Source organism: Leiobunum rupestre, chromosome 8, assembly GCF_980474605.1.
Source record: "Leiobunum rupestre chromosome 8, qqLeiRupe1.1.hap1, whole genome shotgun sequence".
In the NCBI taxonomy this organism is placed as follows: Eukaryota; Metazoa; Arthropoda; class Arachnida; order Opiliones; family Sclerosomatidae; genus Leiobunum; species Leiobunum rupestre.
The window spans coordinates 4,058,585-4,080,233 of NC_143391.1; the positions used below are offsets into that span (position 1 = coordinate 4,058,585).

General features: G+C 33.2%; 1 protein-coding gene and 2 non-coding genes across 4 annotated transcripts in view; 2 read left to right on the top strand and 1 right to left on the bottom strand.

Annotated features, from left to right (window-relative positions):
• Positions 1 to 14,593, bottom strand: part of LOC149932029 (uncharacterized) — a 32,100-nt gene extending 17,507 nt beyond the window's left edge. For both annotated transcript variants that reach the window (XM_090155580.1, XM_090155579.1), the window contains exons 1-2: positions 13,858 to 14,593; positions 10,901 to 11,050 (exon numbers count right to left, since the gene is read on the bottom strand). In XM_090155580.1, the coding sequence (XP_090011706.1) occupies positions 10,901 to 11,050; positions 13,858 to 13,996 (289 nt within the window). In that variant the 5' untranslated portion in view covers positions 13,997 to 14,593. The remainder of the gene's footprint in view (positions 1 to 10,900; positions 11,051 to 13,857) is intronic.
• A 1,396-nt stretch (positions 14,594 to 15,989) lies between these two features.
• Positions 15,990 to 16,061, top strand: TRNAP-UGG (transfer RNA proline (anticodon UGG)). Its single transcript has one exon. It is a non-coding gene; the product is annotated as a tRNA-Pro (tRNA).
• A 285-nt stretch (positions 16,062 to 16,346) lies between these two features.
• Positions 16,347 to 16,418, top strand: TRNAP-UGG (transfer RNA proline (anticodon UGG)). The gene has a single exon. It is a non-coding gene; the product is annotated as a tRNA-Pro (tRNA).
• The last annotated feature ends 5,231 nt before the right edge of the window (positions 16,419 to 21,649 follow it).

A 21,649-nucleotide genomic window follows, 5' to 3' on the forward strand; every position in this document is an offset into this window, starting at 1 on the left:
AAAACCGTGAAATTTAAATAATTGTCCTTCTCGTCACGTCTGTGTTTTGTTATTTATCGAGAATAATTTCAAATTTAAACGTTTCTCAAATACCGTGTTATTTTGGTTGAAACTGGGGTAAATCTTTGGATCCGTATATGACGGTAAAGGCTAAAGGTTTACTTTCTTTCTAGTTCCACTACCATTCCAGTCAACCGTCATAGACTTACAATAAGAAAAATATTTTTCTATTTATTAATCAATAAATAGTGTTTTAAAATAATTTTTGTGCTTTTTAGTTTGTTAGATTTGAGCTAACCACTTCACTGTACAATTAAAAAAAACACTATTATAAACTTATTTATAATTCTTATTTTTTGTAATATTTTAGTTTTAAAAAGTAAATATATTATGATTTTTTGTCTTCCAAAAATTAATATGGAAAAATCAGCGGGAACTTACGGAGGTATTTGTTTCAAACGAATAATCTAAAAGATATATCACTTACTTTTAATAGTAATTAATTATCTATTGAATTTAAAATTGTCAAATATAATTTAAAAACTAGAGAAAAATTACGTTAATATTAATTTTACCATTGAACATTCATAAAATCGTAATAAAAGTGCTCAACTGGAACTAGAATTAAAGTAGAAGATTTTTAATGTGACAAGTCTTGCGATAGTGTAAAATATTGGTTAACTTCCCCTATAAATTTAACGCCCGCATTATTAAATTAAAGTGAATTTCAATCACGTTCACTTTATCAGAAATGAAACCGTTCAACGACCTCAAAAAACTACTTTTTCGTCTTGGCGTAATAAATTATTAAATTCGAGTTATAAAACGTCACTTTTCCATATGCTCAAGAGATAAATGAATATTTCGAGGCTAAAGGTTAAAGGACTTTCTTCAAATACAAAGTTTAAATTGTAAGGAATAAAAACCACGCGAGTTTAAATTCCAAAGAATATTTTATTTTGTGGCATATATCGCGTATTTGCACGAGTTCTAAACGAAATATTAAAAACTTTTAAAGAGACCCCGAAGAAAAAAATATTCTTCGCTCTGATTATTAAATTTTTTGGAGAAATTCGCTTTTCCCCGACTCGCTATCAAAAATTCCCAATCTTGTAACAAAGAACAAAATTTAAAACTCTCACGTACGAAAAAAATATTTATCGCTGTTTTTCAAATTAAAATAATACGCCGCATCGAAACTCATTTAACCGAAATATTATTTGGTTCAAAAAAGCTATCTTTCAGTACCACTCATTTTTATTGACACGAAAAATTTCCGCAGGTATTTTTCAATAATTATTGCTGGACTCGATAGGTACTTAGAGAAACGGTTGCTTTAAGTTCTATCGAATACAAAAAAGGTCCAACTGAATTGTTCAATTATCCTTGATATTATTTAGTTTTACGCACTTTTTACCATTTTCGTCGTATCTTCAGGTCTGAGGAAGCAACACTATTGTTTCATATAAATTTTCAATTTTATCCTATTGCCAATAACCTTTATTTTTTTTCAAGGTAAATTGACTTATTAATACTGGAGATAACACAGTCATCTCGAAAGGGCTTTCACCTTAGCGCATTAACTTCAACACGTTACCAGTTTTATATATATTACAACCTCTTATTATCTAGAGTTTAATGTCGACATGTCACTAGTTCACAAAAGTTTAAGTTAAAACTTTAAAATCTCAGAACTGTTTTACTGTCGAATGGGCAAATGTCCTCCGATTTAATATCAAGAGCGATAAATTTCTTTTTTTTAATCTTGTTTCAATAATATTTGAAAAAATAAAACTGGTAAGACTTCGAAATGAGGCCAAACGAGTAAAAACTAAAACTTCCGCTATTTCTTTTTTAAAGATTTTTCTGGCACCCTCCACTTGGCATTTTTCGCGGTTGGATTTGAAGAATTACTCCCATTTCTGTATCGCCTGAAATTAATTTCTAACTTCAAATCAATATCGTTCAAACTCCGAAATGAGATCATCGAAAGAATTCCCACTCTCTTAAAATTCCGATATCGGGGCTACAGAAACCACAATCGTTGTGATTAGTAAAATTTTATAAAAGTAGCAAAAAATAGGCACACATTAAATCTAATTTTTTTTGTTTAAAATTGTATCTAACACACGTTTTGTTGGGAATTTGAAACGTGCACTTCTAAGTCTACAAAAATTTAAAGTATTAGGGAATTTAACGGAAAATTTAAAACATTCAATTCTACGTCGACAAAATTTATTTTGAACAATTTTAAAGAGATTAAACTTGATTAAATAAATAATTTCTGGTTTATTTTTTAAACTAGTATTTTACACGTTTATTACCTGTAGCTTATCCCGTTAATTGTATTTATCATTTATATATTAGTTTAATTGTCATTTTTAAAAATAAATACTTTTAACCTTATTTAAATTTATTGCTTAAATTCGACTTATTCTCTCAACTTTACTTTCTATAATTGCTATATTTCGAAAATCCGATTGAACTTAATTAAGTTGAAGAAAAAGTTCTTGTATTTTTAAACAATTTCTTTTTACGACTTTTTTTCCTAAAATATGTCACGACACAGCGGCGAATCTAGCTCAAAAGCGGAGGATGTATTGAATGAAATTGAGCACCGAATATTGAGTCGAAAAGGATGCGATTAACCTCTCACGTATCTGAGAAAATAGTAGAAAAAACACATTCTTTTTAAGTAGAAATCCCTTTTCTATCTAGGCCCACCAGGATGACACCGTTGTTCGTATTAATTATTTTTCTCTCAAAAAAACTCGTTTTGAGATAAAATCTGAGATTCTTTTAATTTTTTAAATGTAAACGTAAAAAAATATTAATACGCATAAAAAAGTCATTATTACGACGAAAAAATCATGCGAAAATTTCGCAAAAGAAATAAATTGTTATTTCCGGGAAAATTAATTATTATTTATTAAAATAGCGTCTGTATATTATTTATATTTGTACATGGCTAATAACTAATAGATATGCAAATTAGGTATGAGCGAAAGTGAATGCAGCCATAAAATACACTCCGCATAATTAATATATATGTATACATATTATAACATAATATTATAAATGTAATATATATTATAACATAAAATTATAAAAAAATATAATAAATGTAATATATATTATAACATAAAATTATAATAAAAATATAATAAATGTAATATATATTATTACATAAAAGTATAATAAAATATAATAAATGTAATATATATTATAACATAAAAATATATTAAAAATATAATAAATGTAATATATATTACAACAAAATTATAATAAAAATATAATAAATGTAATATATATATTATTACATAAAATTATCATAAAAATATAATATAATATACATTATAACATAATATTTTAATTCAAATATAAATGTAATGTAATGTATATTATAACATAATATTACAAATGTAATAAATATTATAACATAATATTACATATGTAATATTTATTATAATTATAATATTACAAATGTAATATTTATTATAATTATAATATTGCAAATGTAATATTTATTATAACATAATATTTAAAATAAATATAATATATTTTAACAATACTATATTCAAAATATTATTAATACATTTTAATAATACCATTTAAAAAATATTAATATATTATAATAAAACTATTTAAAAAATATTATTCTTATATTTTAGTAATAGTATATTAAAAAATTATTGATATATTTTAATAATAGTATATTAAAAAAATTATTGATATATTTTAATACTATAATATTATATTAAAAATTAATATGAATATCAATAATTAAATTGATTTCTTTTCACTATTGGCCACCATGGCGTAATACGATATATTTATGTGTATATAAATTGAAAATTAATAAAGGTACCCTCATTTTTGTTGGTTAAAATTCGGCCCATATAATTTACCATCATAATTAAGGAGTGTTTTTTCCTCCGTACGACAGATAGCGTATTGTTCTCCCATTTTTTTCTTTGGTAAAAGACGACTTGACTGTATTCATTATACTCATTACTAAGGTTTAACGAACTGCCCGTCCCTTTTTGTTTACTCGCCCATCGAAACTTCTCTTTCGAGATTGAATTACGTTCTCTTTCTGAGACACCAGCTCTTTTCATTCCAAATTATAGATACTGTACCAGGATATGTATTTTCTAATTTGAAGGGGCTAATGCTCAATTAAAGTACGGGGATATTTCGTAGCAGACTTTACCAGCTTCGTTATTTTCTACTAGATTGTCCGGTAACATACGGTTTTCACTATCTTACTCATATACAGTAGTAAAATGTAGATAATTCGTTTTAGAGTGGCGTTATTCCAACAGAAAATGACCGAATCTTCTCTCATTGTTGTCTCCCACTTTTCCCTCTTTTGTTTTTATCGCCCGATTGTTCTGTTTGAAGAGTTTGTTTGATATTTGTGTTTTCCACATTTTCGGAATTCTGGCAGCTTCCGTATTTGACTCGCGTAAGCCCCCAATTTACGGGAATTTGATAAGAATTTAAACTTTTACTTGAAAATAATGGGTAATATCAGGAACTTTTACTTTTCCGGTAAAGTTCTAATTTAACCCAAACTAATAATTACTAATAATGTATACTTCTGATTTCATTTTAGGCCAATTTCGTGCCCCTTTTTCTTTAAGAATTGTGTTACCTAGTTTTATTTTTAGACAATAAAATGTCCCCTTCTGTAAAATATTAGCTTTAGGCAATAATTTAAATTCCCTTCGAGGAAAAAATATTTGAAAATCTTGATAAAATCTTACATTTAAAATTGCGGTTAATCTCAACATGGGAAAATTAATTTACAAATAAATTTAATCATGTCACTATACAAAAAAGGTAAGTTTTGGGACAGTTATTTCGAGAGAACCAATGCTTATTTTTCTTATGATATTTAAAATGTGTTTCATCACGATTGTAACCGAAAATTCGGGATAAATTCGTAATACAAAAAGGTCGTAAGAAATCGAAAAAAATGAACCGTTTAGACAAAGTAGGTCGGGAAACAACCCCGGGGCTCAACACAGGGCGTCTACCTTCGGAAAGCTTCCAAAATTTATTCTTAGCGCGATAAATAAAACTTAAGATGACTGTTCAATCAAACGGGGGATCGCCGGTAGAAATTACTCCTGTTTGGTATCAGTTAAACTCCCCAATTTTTTCTTTTGCTGTAAAAAAGCCAGTTCTGCTGTCTCCCGAGTTAGCTTACAACGTTTTAAATAATTGTATGATCTAATTTTAATTCGAGTCTGCGAATCCGAACCGGTTTGAGCAGGGGAGTTGAGTGTCTCCTACGATAAATATTTGATTCCAATTGAAACCGATATTTTTTTGAGCACAGCTCTCTTTTTGTATTTATGTATTTGGTTTGAAGGCTTTAAGCGCACGCCAGGATCGGGTTTCATTCCCAAGTAGTTCCGGATGTTCAAGTATGTCATCCTTTTTTTGGGAACTATAAAACCCGTGGGAATTTTTTGAAGCTTAATTTCAATTACCATGTAATTTTACCAAGATTTAATATTGGGGGTTGTACTGCAATCGTTATTTCGCTTAGGCGCCAGTATTCTTAATGGATAATTAAATTTATATGGTTTTACTTTTAAATGGGTTACGTCTTCGTGGTTGCGAGCAACTACTTGGCAACGGAATAATGGAAAAGAACAGAGTCTAAATTAATTTTAACGCCAGACAAAATATAAATTGATAAATATATTGACGACCAAAAAATTAACAATTTGAATTATTTATTGGAATATTTCTAACTTCCTATAGTTTTCATACCGCGGGTACATAGTCTAAACTCTCAATTTCCTCCTATTGACCGATAAAAATAATATAAACGTGGGTTTGAAGTATATCCATAAAAAAACCGTTCAATATTCATTAATTTCTTTCCGAAGACACGCGAAATGGAAGTGGAAAATATCGATGGTTCGTTATGGCGAATCGAAAACGTCATTACGAGAAAATGAAACACGTTGTTAAAAAGTAAAAAGTATGATAAGTCTTGCTCCACATTCTACTCCGAGAAATTAATCGTTCCAATGAATTCACCGAATAAATGAAATCAAGAAGAAAAAATCGCGGCCATTATGGTCGTGTGAGAGGCATCGGAATCGCCGCCGCTGCAAATTCTAGTTTCCTCCATCTCGAGATTAATTCTTATTAACACGCTCTAGAAAATATTTCGCTTTTTACCATTTACCTAGATCCACTCGATTAGCAAGCGATAAGACTTTAATAAACGTTAAACTAGCAAAACCACTTATTGTCATATTAAACAGAAAAAAATATCTTTCATATTTACAAAAGTGGAAATTTTGCTTTGTATTTGAAGAACGCTTTCTAACATTTTCCCCTTCATACTCATCTTCTAACGTTGTTATTTTCGAAATTTTCATCTTCATTTTCTATTATTTCTAGTTTAATTTCGGGTTTTTTTATTGAATTTCTATCGGAGTCGAAATATTCCCATTTTTTAACATTGACTCATACTCTAGCGACAGTTTTTCTACAACCTGATTTGCTGCTAATAGCCACTTATAATATTTTAAATTATTCAAATAATTTCTAAAATAATACAATAGGTGTTTCTATAAAATACAGGAGGTTACGTGTACATGTTTTTCTACGCCACTAGGTAATAGTTGTTGAAGATTGAGAGCGCGCGCTCGAGTCGATAAAGAATTTGGAATTGCGAGTCCACGTGCTATTTATTTTATTTCTAAATAGCATTCGAGTAATATTTTTCGAAATTAGACGATTTTATAGATTATTTTTAGCAGACAAACTTGCGCCTAATGAAATTACATATAGATCACACTCACCTTCAGTGCTTAAAATAGTTTCCACAATCTTAAATGCAATTGTTCATTATAATGTATTAAAAATATCTAGTTCAAATTAACCAGAAAAAATTCAATGTTGTCATATAATATAATATTTTAGTTTAAATAGTTGAAAATGTAACTAGTCCTTTTTAAATTTCTCGTCGCTTATAAATAAAAAAATATCTAGTTCAAATTAACCAGAAAAAATTCAATATTTTCATATAATATTTTAGTTTAAATAGTTGAAAATGTAACTAGTCCTTTTTAAATTTCTCATCACTTATAAATAAAAAATAACTAGTTCAAATTAACCAGAAAAAATTCAATATTTTCATATAATATTTTAGTTTAAACAGTTGAAAATGTAACTCGTCCTTTTTAAATTTCTCGTCGCTTATAAATAAAAAAATATCTAGTTCAAATTAACCAGAAAATTTCAATATTTTCATATAATATTTTAGTTTAAATAGTTGAAAATGTAACTCGTCCTTTTTAAATTTCTCATCGCTTATAAATAAAAAATATCTAGTTCAAATTAACCACAAAAGAGATCCAAATAAATTATATTTTTAATATAATATTCTAGTTTAAATAGTCGAAAATGTAACTAGATATTTATATCGACGCGTGAATGCGTGATTGGTTTTTTTTTCGATTTTGATTAGGTAAAATGTTTCAACTACTCCATTCCCCCAATTTTATAAAGCGAAAATTGTTCGACAAAACGAGGAAAAAATGCGCCAGTTAAGCTTAAATCGTGTCTCGGTTGGCTGCTATAAAGTGGAATACACCAATTTCCTTTTACATAGTCCCTATATACTGCCTCCAAATTTAGAGGGTTTTTCGTTCAAGGTAGATGTACTGAAACTAAAACGGTAACGAAAAATGTTTGAAATTTCACTCAAAATATTTCCTATTAAACCATGGAGTTTCCAACTTCTTCATTATGGAACATTAGCGAGAAAAAAAATATTACAAAGTCATGTTCTATGGTTGTTGGTACTTCATAGCGGGGGAATTTATGGGTTTCCGTGGATCGTACTCGAGAGGTTAAGCAACGCCACGTTGAACTTCGGAACGCTTGACCAAACGGCCGTAAAGAAGTCTAAGTCGAATGCTCAGCCTCTCTATGCGTGTACGTTAATGCTTACTTCTGGAGTTTTGTTTAAGTGTAAAAAAATAAATAAGTAAACATACCGTTTAGAATTTAATGCCATGATGGTCACGGAAATTCTATTCACTAATGGCCGTACCCTTGCCAAGCTACTCATTTTATCAGAAGTTATTCAACTATATTTTTTTTTAATTCTTTTAGTTACTTTTTTTTAATCTATCTCAAGTGCGTTTTGGATGCTGTAATTTTTAAATATTTATGCTTATATAACACGTTGTTTTATTTCATCAGGAAATTATTTGTCTACTGTTGTAATGTCTAAAGGTCTTTTGACACCGTGAAGTCGGAAAGAAACCACTGAGAATAAATTAACGCATTTAAATGTTTATGATAAGTCTCTGAAATTCTTTTGTATAATATATATAATTTAATGAAAACATCCCCAATTCCGACATGACAATTTAGATCCCGAAATGTTCCAATTTCATTTTTGGAGTACATTGCTCAAATGTAAGAATTTACTAAACTGTCTTTGAATAGCTCTAGTTCGTAAAATATTAGTGATAGAGCTATGATATTTTTAGTGGTTGTCCTTAATAAAACTGGACATAGAATTATTTAATTATTAATTAATTGATCAAAAAGCTATTAAAGTTTATAAATTGAAAGGTTGTCGAATTTGAAATTTAATTTACTGATTTTATGATGCGTTTTGTGGTTGTCATTAACACAACTGAACATGAAATTGTTTTAATTAAATATTAATTAATTGATCAAAAACTATTCAAATTTATTAATTGAAAGGTTGTCGAATTTGAAATACAATTTACTGATTTTATGATACTTTTTGTGGTGGTCATTAACGCAACTGATCTTGAAATTGTTTTAATTAAATATTAATTAATTTATCAAAAATCTATTCAAATTTATTAATTAAAAGTTTGTCGAATTTTAAATTTAATTTACTGATTTGATGATACTTTTTGTGGTGGTCATTAACGCAACTGATCTTGAAATTGTTTTAATTAAATATTAATTAATTGATCAAAAATCTATTGAAATTTATTAATTAAAAGGTTGTCGAATTTTAAATTTAATTTACTGATTTTATGACACTTTTTGTGGTTGTCATTAACACAACTGAACATGAAATTGTTTTAATTGAATATTAATTAATTGATCAAAAATATATTGAAATTTATTATTTGAAACGTGGTCGAATTTGAAATACATGTATAATTTACTGATTTCAAAAATGAAGACTTTAAAGAAAATATATCGTTATAAGTTATTGTATGAGGTTTGACTTAATTATTTTACTAGATCTCTAACCGTCCAACACACGACACAGGACAAAGTGAATTATCAGAGTTATCTGATTTCTCTAACATCCTAACCTATATTCAGGCTTTGTAAAATAAACTTTTTATTTAAATACAACGATAATTTTTTGCTATAAATAGGTCGTTAATTATTCATATTAAGAAATAAATCTTGCCATTTTCCGTCAATTATCGAACGTGATTCTTTATTTTCTATTCATCCTCATTTGGTCATTTCGCCGCGTCTAATTTGGCTACTATTAAACTGTTCTTTAAAAAACGCTAAGAAAAAATTACTTTTACGATCTGATAAAACGTAATTTGGAAGGATGTGAAATTCGAAATTTTTTGAATGGTACCAAGACGAAATTAAATATTTACGAAACTGTTCTTGTTTATAAATAAGATTCCAAATTTTTGTTTGTTTACAAGCGGGTCTTTTGAACTATATTTCTGCCTTTTTTGTCTTAAAAAAGCGAAAAAAAGAAAACTGTAGTTGGCTCAGGATGTTTGTTCCAAATAATTCGGCAACTGAATTTAGCCCTGGCTGAAGCGACTTACCAAAACGTTTCACGAAATAAACTTGTTTTATAAAGAATTGTTTTTAACTTTTAAATCGGATCGCGATCATATAGATCGGTTGATTTCCGTTTTGTTAAAGGTAAACTAACTGACTTTACCCTTCGTTTGGTTTTATATAAATTGTCCAGTGGATTATCAATACGTAGAAATTTGCATAAGACGCGCACGTAGCGGTCGTTAGTTAAACTTTGTTTACCCTAATTTTATATTTTTTATTTCTTCTATATTTTGGTGCTAACTTTACGTTTAAACGCGATACGCAATGTTTTGTCACGTGCAATAATCGTAAAACGTAATTACTCTAGTTCCAAGCGACGTAGATCCCAATGTTTAGACTGTAATTAATGTCCAATTGACCTCGTATTGGAAAATAAATAAACTGGCCATATTTTTAATTTGAGGCTTACGTTAAATGATTTTTAATCATGCAATGACCTCCACCCCCCACCCGTAGTATCAAATTTAATTTGCTTTATATCCAACTGGGACGGTATCATTTTAAAACGATTATTGAGTTTCTGACTCGTTAACGATACTTATGGTATGGAGCAAAATAAAACTATTTTAAAAAAAAATAATATTTTCGTTATTTATATTATTATTGACAGAAATCAGACCAAAATAAAGTTATAAGCTTTGGCTGCAATTTCACTGGAATTTCGGGGAAAATTAACTATTAGCCAGAAAACAATACAAAATATGTACTTTACTTTCTTATACACCGAATGAAAATTGCTCTTCCTAAAGTAAATAAATAGCAGTCGATCTAAACTGTCCTCAGTGCTAATTAAACTTTCCTAATTTTAACCATTTCTCGTTAAGTTTGACCTATTTCTACAGATATTTTAGATGAATCTTAATAACGTTATTATAAGCCAATTTAAACTTTAAGAACTAAATTCCTCTATAAAGATATGACAAATTATTAATAATGATGTCAGGCTATATCTTAATTATTAAAATGAAAAAAATTAGCTCCCAAGAGATATATAACATAATTAGAGAAGGAGACAAAATCGTGCAAAAGGTGGATGACAGTAACTCACCGATGATAGCTGCTACCACGGGCAACAAGAGCCCCAAGGTGATGAGACATCTCGTCCTGTACTTGGACTTCTTGACAGACTCGATGGAGGAGGCCACTTGGGAGGCGGATGACCCGGGTGGCGTGGGAGTCCGATGCCGGCCAGAGCGATCTGGAAGCAAGAGAGAGGAACCGTGGGGCCGGTGAGGCATAATTTTGACCACAAATTTATTTCTCTAAATTCTCGACTCGCGCGTGCGATAATAACTCCCGGTAAATATCGTGTACGAAATGGTAGTAATCCTGACACTGGAAGGTCACAAAAGGTATCGCGGCTATATCAATTCGACCAAGAGTCCTTCATTGGTATCACTCTTCCTTGGCACACTATAAACCACCGAATAACTAGGACTAAGAAGCCCGACACGGTAGCCGGGACGTTGCTACTTTCGTACAAAAAAACCCGAAGTGTAGAATATTTATCCTGACGCGACCTATTCGAAGGACGCGAAGATATCAACTGATATTGGTAGCGTCCGGGTACCCCATTTTTGATCCGCAAAAAGCTGCCGGCTGTGAAGTCCCCTATTCCCCCAGGCACCCATCCCCCCCCCCCCCCGACTCAATCCCAATTCGTTAAGAATCAAATATTTTCCCTTCATTCGTTTTGTTCGGCTGTTAGCTCGAATTCCCCCCTGATTTTTTCAAAAGTGTGCCAGTAGTGAAAAGTGACGTCACTAGCCGTATATTTTAATATTAAACCTGAAACCCCCCCTTATGACGTAAGGGGGGAAGACAAACGTAAGCAGACGACGCGAAGAGGAGGAGATTCTATTTTTAGAACGACCAATCGGGGTGTTGGCCTCTTTCCCGGCGTCTTAGCTGACAGCGAATTCAAAGTAGGAACCGTGGTGAAATTTGATTCCGCGTGGAGTGTCTAGTCACCGCGGCACGAATTTAGAGACAGGTTTTTGGGTACTTCTTATCGCCATCAGGTGGTGACGTTTACCTTTCTTGGGATTAGCCACGCGATTTTCCAAACGGCTGTTTAAATAAAGACCAAATGTTTTTAGGAGAATTGGTTTATTGAGAACGTTGGGAACGTTTAACTCCAGGGTGTGTGACTGTTTCTACGGATTTCATTGTTTTCTTTTACGCGGAATAAAAGCTTTTTACTTTATCGATATTGATCGATATTTTACATCGCCCTTATTATTGACGTTTAATAAAAGTGGAATGCAGAAAAATTTATTCAAATTTACACGCTTTCGCGACAACGTTAATTGTCTACTGTCAAATTACACCACTGGTATTCGATTCGGTTTTGTTTAAAAGGTATCTGCTCTAATTTACGGTCGCGACTTTTATTGATTTACGTGGATCATTTCATTATTGGTTTCCCCCTTCCATAAAAACTTGCCGATGTTTAAGTTAATAGTTATAGTGTAGGGAGCTGTTGGCTTTTGTGGCATGGAGGGCTTGCCACCACCCTCCAACGCATCGTAACCCGACCACCAGAAATTGTCTTCACAAGTCACTAGTTTAGCTTAGCTGATTATTATTATTATTATTATTATTATTATTATATTATACCTAGAACTATTCTAGTGCTATACAGTGATTTCAGTATCACGTGACACGACGTCACCTATGCTTTTCCCATAGAGAAAAAATCCCGCACAAAATGGCGGCCATAGCCGAAGCTACGAACTGAAACTACTCTATTATAGTCAGTGATATATCTAGTGGTTTATTTTCGCCTGTTCTCGGACTAAAAGTGTACACTTTTTACTTTAAAACGTTTTATTCGCCTGTTCCGCTGATGAGAATTACTCCGGCCCATAAACTATTCGCTTGTTCCGGATTATTAGCTCTACTCTTTTTACTCCTTCTAAAAAGGAGGTTTAAAGGAGTAAATCGGATTTTGGTCGTCTGCTAACCAGAATTTATCTGCTGAAAATTCCATCCATTTTGGAAAAACGTTTTTACTCCGACTCAAACTATTCGCCCCCACAGAATCGGAGTAAAATGACGTCATAGGGTTGCTCTTCTTACGATACTTCGAAATCCCAGAACAAGCGAAAAGAAACCAGGTAATGTCTAAAGTCGAAATAGTGCTAAAGTTATTAATTACAAATTACAAGTATGCTATTAGTATTAAATATTGATCCTTTATGGTCTAATAACTATGGTCCAAAGGGTGACACCATGATTTACGGCACCGGGTGTCACCGTTTTTACTGACGCTGCAGTCTATTAAACCATGGAATCGGGTACTACCATTAGTAACATGATATCAATAAGTATGACATTTAGCACATATTATCACCGAACTGATTTTCAGTGTTATTAAGCGATCGAGGTTTAGTTCTCAGCAGAGCCCCCTAGTGTCTAAATATTCCCAAGGCTAAATATACTTCTACTAAAATCAGGGCCGTTTTAACCTTTCAGTAGGCCTTAGGCATAAAATCTCATTTATCGTCTTTTCGGACCTTCGTAGGTCCTAAAATATGGAATCGTAGGCCCTAATTTATCCTAAAATTTTTGTAGGTCATATGCCCTTTGCCTAGCCTGCCTTATGGAAGTTATGGATAAGGCGGCCTTGACTAAAATAGGCTAAACTCCTGTATAAGGGTTAATAATAATAATAATAATCAGCTAGGCTAATACCCAAGGCACCGCCTTAAGCCTAAGTCAGTTAGCGACTTTTAAAGCCATTAATTCAGGTGGCCGGGTTACAATGCGTAGGAGGGTGGTGGTAAGCACATATTCAGTGACGCATTATCCCTAAAGCTGGCTTGAAGCTTAGGGGCCCACCAAGAGCCATTGCCAAGCAGGGCTCCATGCATCACAAGGGGGAGGTGGGTGTTGAGGGGCTTAAAGAAGCTCAAAGCCTAGGGGCCCGGCCATTGGTTAATACGGCGCGGTTCAACCTTCTATAAATAAGAAGTACGAGTAATGAAAAGGCTTAAGACTTACTGGAGTGTCTACCCGGTATTAGTTGCACTTCTGAATGCTGCGGTGACGGCGCATGATGACGGTGACTGTAATGGTGCAAAGCCGGGTGTTGATGAATGCGATGAGCGGAAGCATGATGGTAATTCCGATTATTCCTCATGATCGAATAAAATAATCGACGATGACGCGATCGAATAATAAGTTATCCATCCTTTAGACATTATCTATATGTCTTCGTCCATTTTGTAACAGCGCGATATAGTAAACAGTAGAAACGCGTAATATAAGATATTTGAACTGGACGCGAGAAAAACGCGGGATCCACTATGGCTCATCCGCACGCAACCTTGAAAATTCGGTAACTGGAATATAAGTCAGAATGGATGCTTTACAACGGCGTAATCGGCGAAGTAATTCCACTTATTAATGAGAAGACGAAGCCAACCGACCCCGAACAAATTCCACCTTACGTCATTTTTACTCCCGCCTTTTAACTCGCGGAGCACCTTTCCCACTGACGGCCTATTGTCTACTTCCACGTTAGGCTTACGATACCCAAGTACTCGTCCGTTAGAACGCAAAGACGACTCGATGGGGCTCGCGTGAAATAAGTCTAATATTCGGTCACGGACGAGTTCCTTCGTTCCTCTACTTAAAACCGCATCTTCTTGTAGATTTTTTCTGTATTATATTATAGAAGAGGCACGCGCGCTGTAGCTTCGTAAGTGGAGCGGCGATAAAAAGCTGAACCCCAAAAAACCCGTATGACGACTTAGTTCCGTTTTGCAAATTCGCGCTTTTCCACGTTAAGTTATTCGATTCGGGATGACACTTTCAAGGAACCACGTTTTTTTTACCCACTTAAAGGGTAACGGAATTCTTAATGTCAATCGTATATTAAGTAAAGTAGTAAACGCCCCAAACAATAAAGTCGTTATCAATCGAAAGTACATAATCCATTTCTTCAGTTTACATAAGGTTTGCGGCTGTTAATTAAAATAACCAGTTTCTTTCAATTTAATCCGGAAAATGTCGAATATAAAATTAACCGTTGCGGAAAAATTAAATTAAGATTCCCTAATCTTTCTTAGTTTCAAATGGAGAAACGATAATGAAGTGTATTACTTAATCAAGATACGAATAAATTAGTGTTAATTTTACGTAAAACTTTCCAGAAACGTTTCTTTCCTTGTTGATGTCTATTCATCGCGTATGAATAAATCTGAACGCGTTCTTTTAGGAAGCAAATATATTTCCTTCATTTTTATTGTCGAAGCCCAATTAGGTTTTAACACGCCATTCTCAAATTTAAAATATTATTTCCCAAAGCATTTTCTTAATGATATTATTATTGTTAAAATGATGGTTTGTTTCGTAAACTTCCGCGTCAACTCGTCATTTAAATCGCCTCACTTGTAAGAACGGTAGCGATTTTAAATTCGTTGTTAAAATAACTAAAAAAGTAAAAATCTTACCTTTAATAATGTACGAAATATCGGAAATTTGGGTAATTCACTGAAGGAAAAGAACTATCCTATTTTGTAGTTTTTTTTTAGTAGAAGTTTAGAAAAACGCGAGCTAGCAGTTTAAATTTCTAGAATGAAAGTGATATTTCATTTCAAACCCCACCGATTCTTTCTTATCAATATTAAGGGCAAAATTATACACTATAAAGAATGATACAATTTTTTCTTAACGCGAGAAAGTCGATTTGATATAGTTGGTTACAGGTCGATGCGCAAATTTGATCTGTATAATTTTCCGAAGCCAAGAGTGTTGTTTGGCGATAGCTCTGGGTTCCGCGTGCGTTTCGATTGGGTCCTATCTGATTCTTAAACTGCCCAACTGGTTTGTGTCTCGGTTGCTATCAGGTCATTATAGATTTGCACGCGGATGGCGTATGCAAAATCCATTCTTTTATTTTAAAAGAATATAAACTTTTTTATAAGAGCTAGTTTTTGCAAAGTATAATTTTTACGTTTAGGGTATCAAGGGTACGTTCGTTGTCAACTTCGAGCAAGTTGAGAAAGCTATAGTTTCATATTGTGAGGAAAACTTGTTTAAAGTAGAATACAGCTCGGGGCTTTCGTATAATCCATGCTTGGTCACCTAGATATTTATACAAAGTTTAAAAATTAAATGTAGAATGTATCGGCTCGTTGGTCTAGGGGTATGATTCTCGCTTTGGGTGCGAGAGGTCCCGGGTTCAAATCCCGGACGGGCCCGATATTTTTATTTATTTCTGGCGCATTTCTCCCTTTGGAGATTTTGTGCACTCGGTGGGAAAATTTCAAAAATGATACTAAATCCTTCACAATACAGGGTGGAAGCTTTTATTTTTCACCTCAACAAGTCGTCTAGTCGCAATATTTATCCCTATGAATGAATGTTATTTTACATATTGTGAGGAAAACTTGTTTAAAGTAGAATACAGCTCGGGGCTTTCGAATAATCCCTGCTTGTCACCTAGATATTTATACAAAGTTTTAAAATTAAGAGTTAAATGTATCGGCTCGTTGGTCTAGGGGTATGATTCTCGCTTTGGGTGCGAGAGGTCCCGGGTTCAAATCCCGGACGGGCCCGTAGTTTTTATTTATTTTTGGTACATTTCTCCATTCGGAGATTTGATGCACTCGGTAGGATAATTTCAAAAATGATCCTTCACAATACAGGGTTAAAACTTTTATTTTTCAACTTGGTCTAGTCGTAATATTTATCCCTATGAATGAATGAATGAATGTTTATTTACATTTCTCTTTTGGGGCTCATTTTAAATCAGGGAGGAGCAAAGCTCTACAAAAATGCATATACAAATACTTCAAATTTATAAATGAAAATTAGAGGATGTAAATAATAGCTTACACACATACATATTTACCAAACGTAAACATTTATATCACTTTCTAGTTAAGATAAAATAAATTGGTAACCGTTCATATCACGGCAGAGTGTAGCCCAGCAACTTTTCGTATACGTCCTTCCAGCTTCGACATACGGTCGATGGTGCCAATTTAAGTCTTGGGAAGCAAAAATAAACAAGTATTTTAAGTCCGCTTAAGCATTTAGTTTCTTATTTGTCTAAAATACGGGAAAAAGCGTAACATACGGCCACTACTTAAAATTGATCTTACACAATCGATTGTTTGATATTTCAATTAATACACTTAAAGAATTCGTTTATTCCCATTCGACCGAAATCCCATTCGACCGAATCCCATTCGACCGAAATAATTTTAAAATGTAGCCCAATTGGCGGGGTGATTTGGTATTTTATTTATAAGGTATGTACTATCGAAGATCCATGTTTAGGTTAGGTTAGGTTAGGTTAGGTTAGGTTAGAGTTGGGTAAGTTTACTATTTCAGTTTTGGTTCAGTTAGTTTTCTTGACTAGGTGAAGATAAAAATATAATTCATGCTCATTCCATTTTATTTTCAAATAAATGCATAGTACAAAGATATTAAAATGGCATAGCTAAATAAATACCCTCCTTTATTAGCTATCCGCTCCATTGCAAACGACTTCAGTAACTAAATTGAAAACATAGCAAAAGCCAATTTATATAGCAGCGTTCGGTCGAATGGGACACATAAAAGCGTTCGGTCGAATGGGACACATAAAAACCGCACGTTTCGGTGGAATTCGGTCGAATGGGACACCTCAAAAACCGCCTTCGGTCGAATGGGATTTCGGTCGAATGGGACTAAAGCAAAGAATTAGTTCGCTTGTTTCAGTGTAATCATGACATATCTTGCAAGTGGGATCGGATAAATAAAAACAATAGGTGCTTTACTGGCAATCCATAAATGGATATTTACAAGCACCAATAAACGTTTCAATAAAACATCTTCAAGAAAATTGCCCAGAAGTAATATTTCCGAGAGCCAGAACCTGCAAGTCTCTGTTTATATAGTGCTTGTTGAAATAATGGAAACTTTTCACCTGTAAATAGAACATTGTGTTTTGCTAATCCTTAATACGTTTAAACATTCTACCTGGTTTAAAGGAAACACATTTTGTATACCTTACAAGTGACAAGTTTCCTTTATTTCCACAAGCACTATATAAAAAGTAACAAGCAGGTCGTGGCTCTCCGAAATATTACTTCTTGGCAACTTCCTTAATTTTGATGATGTTTTATTGAATCGTCTATTGTTGTCAAGTTTGGAAATTTAGATGGCCTTTGTATTTATCTATTTACTTAGAAAAATCCAAAATGTATAGAGTAATGGCAGTGCTACGTCATCCATGATTTTTCCTATTCATAACAAATTCGCGGCCACAATGGCGGCCATGGCCAAAGCTACTGATAATGTGAGTGCTACCTTACAAACATATGACCCCACACAAGGAGAACGCAACCCGTCAAAAGTCGTGCATTTTCTCGCGTACAGTTTTCATTGGTTAGACGCTTTAGCGCCTGCTCCCGTCGGAAGGGGAAAATTCGGAAATCATCTTCCCCCCCGCCCGTAAAACGTGCAGCGTAAAGGCTCGTCCAATGAAATTTGTACAGAACACTGCGTTCTCCCTGTGTTTGTTGCTCCTAGGTGATACTACTCTATTCAAGTGAATAAATAATATATGGGTGACACCCAGCTCGTCTCGTCATACCCGGAAGAAAAACCACGCCCCACCGACTTTCCTCGTGTAATATTTCCTCCTTTTTAGCTGTAAGGGGGGAAGGCATTCAGAGCATCGCAGGCACTCTCTTGGCGTAGGCGGAGATTGTTTCCCGGAAATCATGAAAACAGATTCTAAACTTGCTCCTACATATCATCTGCTAACCTGAATATATCCATTATTTTTTTACGAGAGGTTTATTAAATTACCATCGGTAGAGGAAGTACCAGTGGCGTAGCCAGAAATTCATCAAGGGTGGTCAAAGTACGTGAATGTTAAGAGGGGGGTCGAGAAGGGGGTGGAAATTTAGTACAGTCAAAGGTAGGCCCAATGGGGGGTCTGGAAACCCCCCCCCCTTGTCTACGCCACTGACAAGGAGACTACCCGAGGTGTTACACACCAATTTTGTTCAAACTCGGGGGATTGGTAGACCTTCATATAACTAGAAAAATCCTAAAGGGATTTTATTCAATAGGCAACGGTTTTGCCATGACAACGATAAATGTTTTTGACAACATAAAATGGAAATTTTCCCATTGAAAATAACATGGGGTTTTGACCAATTCCAATAGTCCCCCCCCCCCTGTGAAACATTTTACAAAATTGAAAAAATAATTAAAATACCAAAATTATAAAAAAATTGATAAAAATTGACGAAAAAAATTAAAATTGTAACAACTCGGGTAGTCTCCTTGTGAGAGGAACCAAATAAAGCTCTAACTTTGTGTCCAGGTGGTAGTTAAGCCACCAGTGAGTGGACCATAGCAAAGGTTTCCACCCTGTTGGTCAAAATTATACCTTCAAATCGGTATGTCTTAAACAAACAATGTTTTTAAAGTTTTCTTTCGTGTACAGATGGTCGAAACACTTTCAAATGAGAGCACCCAGTTTTCTTCCACATAATTCGTACTTTCGCCCTCTTAAAAATATAAATACTTCTTTTTTAAAACTATTTGAAATGCCGATATGGGTCGTTTAACATTTACACTCTTTTTTTCTCCTTTTACCACGAACTCGCAACAGCTTTATTCTCGAAAAACACGCATCTCTCCAGCGGTCGCTATTTGGCGTTTAAAAACCTTCGATGTTTTTCTTTTCTGTATCGAATAATTAATTTGTTTGGCCTGTAAATCACGCCCGCGGTTCACCATTTTGTAGCACGGATAAAATACGGTTTTCAATTAGTTTCGGTCTCGATCATTAACCGCCCCCCTCACGAAGGAAAGCTGAATAATAATTCAGACTGTGTATCATATTTTGATCTCCTAAAAATTAATCTAGGTTTAAACCTATTATACCGATAACAGGCAACGCGTATTTACCGATCCCGATATTACAACCGATCATAATTTTACCGATATTTCAAATGATATTACGATTTCACCGATATTTCAAATGATATTATGATTTCACCGATAATCTAATCGATATCACGATTTTTCAGATATTTTAATCGATATCCCTATTTTACCGATGTCTCAGCCGATATCCCTATTTTACCGATATCTCAGCCGATATCCCTATTTTATTAATATTTCAGGCTTTCAGCCGATATCTCCATTTTACCGATATTTCTATCGCTATCCCCATTTTACCGATATTTCAGCCGATATCCCCATTTTGCCAATATTTCAATCGGTGAATCTATTTTATTAATATTTCAACCGATATTCACGATTTTGCCGATATTTCAATCGATATCCCTATTTTACCGATATTTCAATCGATATCCCTATTTTACCGATATTTCAGCCGATAATCCTATTTTACCGATATTTCAATCGATATCTCTATTTTACTAATATTTAAAACGATATTCACGATTATCCCAATATTTCAATCCATATCCCTATTTTAACTATATTCCAACCAATATTCACGATTTAACCGATATTTCAATCAATATTCACGATTTAACCGATATTTCAATCAATATTCAGGAATTTACCGGTATTAAACCGATACCGATAAATAACTTATAATGTAGGTAAAATGCCTGAATGATTTTCCATTTCAATTGTACGGTTAATATCGACTAACCTTTATCCTTGACCGATTATCGGTAAAAATCCTAATATCGGTACTTTAAAAAGAACTCCCATTTAAAACTCTATACGAAGCCACGATAGAAAAATACCGAAAAGCCGAAGATGTACACTTTGAACTAGACAATCCCCCCAAATTTCTTATCGCATTTTTTTAGTGTGCCACCGCGCGCGCGACCCACTTTAGTCGTTTTTATTCGCTATGATTCTCTCTAGAGATGTTTTGCAAGGACGATAACCTTTACAATAGGCTATTACTCGTCTTTTATTTGATGTAGGTTCCCCCGCCGCGAAAAAACCGTATTTCAAAGTAAGAGTCCACTTCTCTTTAAGTACGCAGAAGATTGCATTGCCTACTGACCGACTGATCAAATTCATATGTGGGATGAAATGTATTATTGTGTCCTGTTAGCGGGTTTTAAATTATCTCCAAAAGGTTTGAAATAACCGGAACTGAACGAAATATTTTTCGGACGTCGAATGTTGTTACAAAACCGGTTCTTTTTCATCTAACGGCTTTGGACACTTTTTATGGGATGGTTTTTCCCTATATATTACGACATGTGGTGTGCTATTACTTATTTGCGAATTGAGAATTCATTTGTGGGTTTAAATAATAACGAATTCACACCAATCACAATGATATAAGGAAATAATAAGATATAATTGAATATTTTCTAATCAAAGAAGAAAACGGATTATTGTTAGGCACTTCAGTTTCTTTATATTGGGTAGTAAAATACTGGGTGTCGAGTTGGTGATATTTTTTATGAATTTCGTCTTCGAGAAAAGGTAACATATATTTCAATATAATCTTAAAAAGTCATTTCCTGTGGCTAAACGAAACTTGAGATTTAATATTTAACCTGTGAACTAGCTGAGATATTGGAACTCAAAGGTTACGCTATGTAAGTTTGTGTGGATCAGTGATTTGAGATAGCAGTAGATAATGCAGGGCTTGCCACCACCCTCCTACTCATTGTAACCCGGCCACCTGAATTAATGGCTTCAAAAGTCGCTTGCTGACTTAGGCCTATTAAGTATTAGCCTATAGCTGATTATTATTATTATTATTATATTTTTCGTAAGCTATATATGCTAGTAGTTACGTTTCTAATATAATTTTGAGGGTGTTTCATACCATTAAATT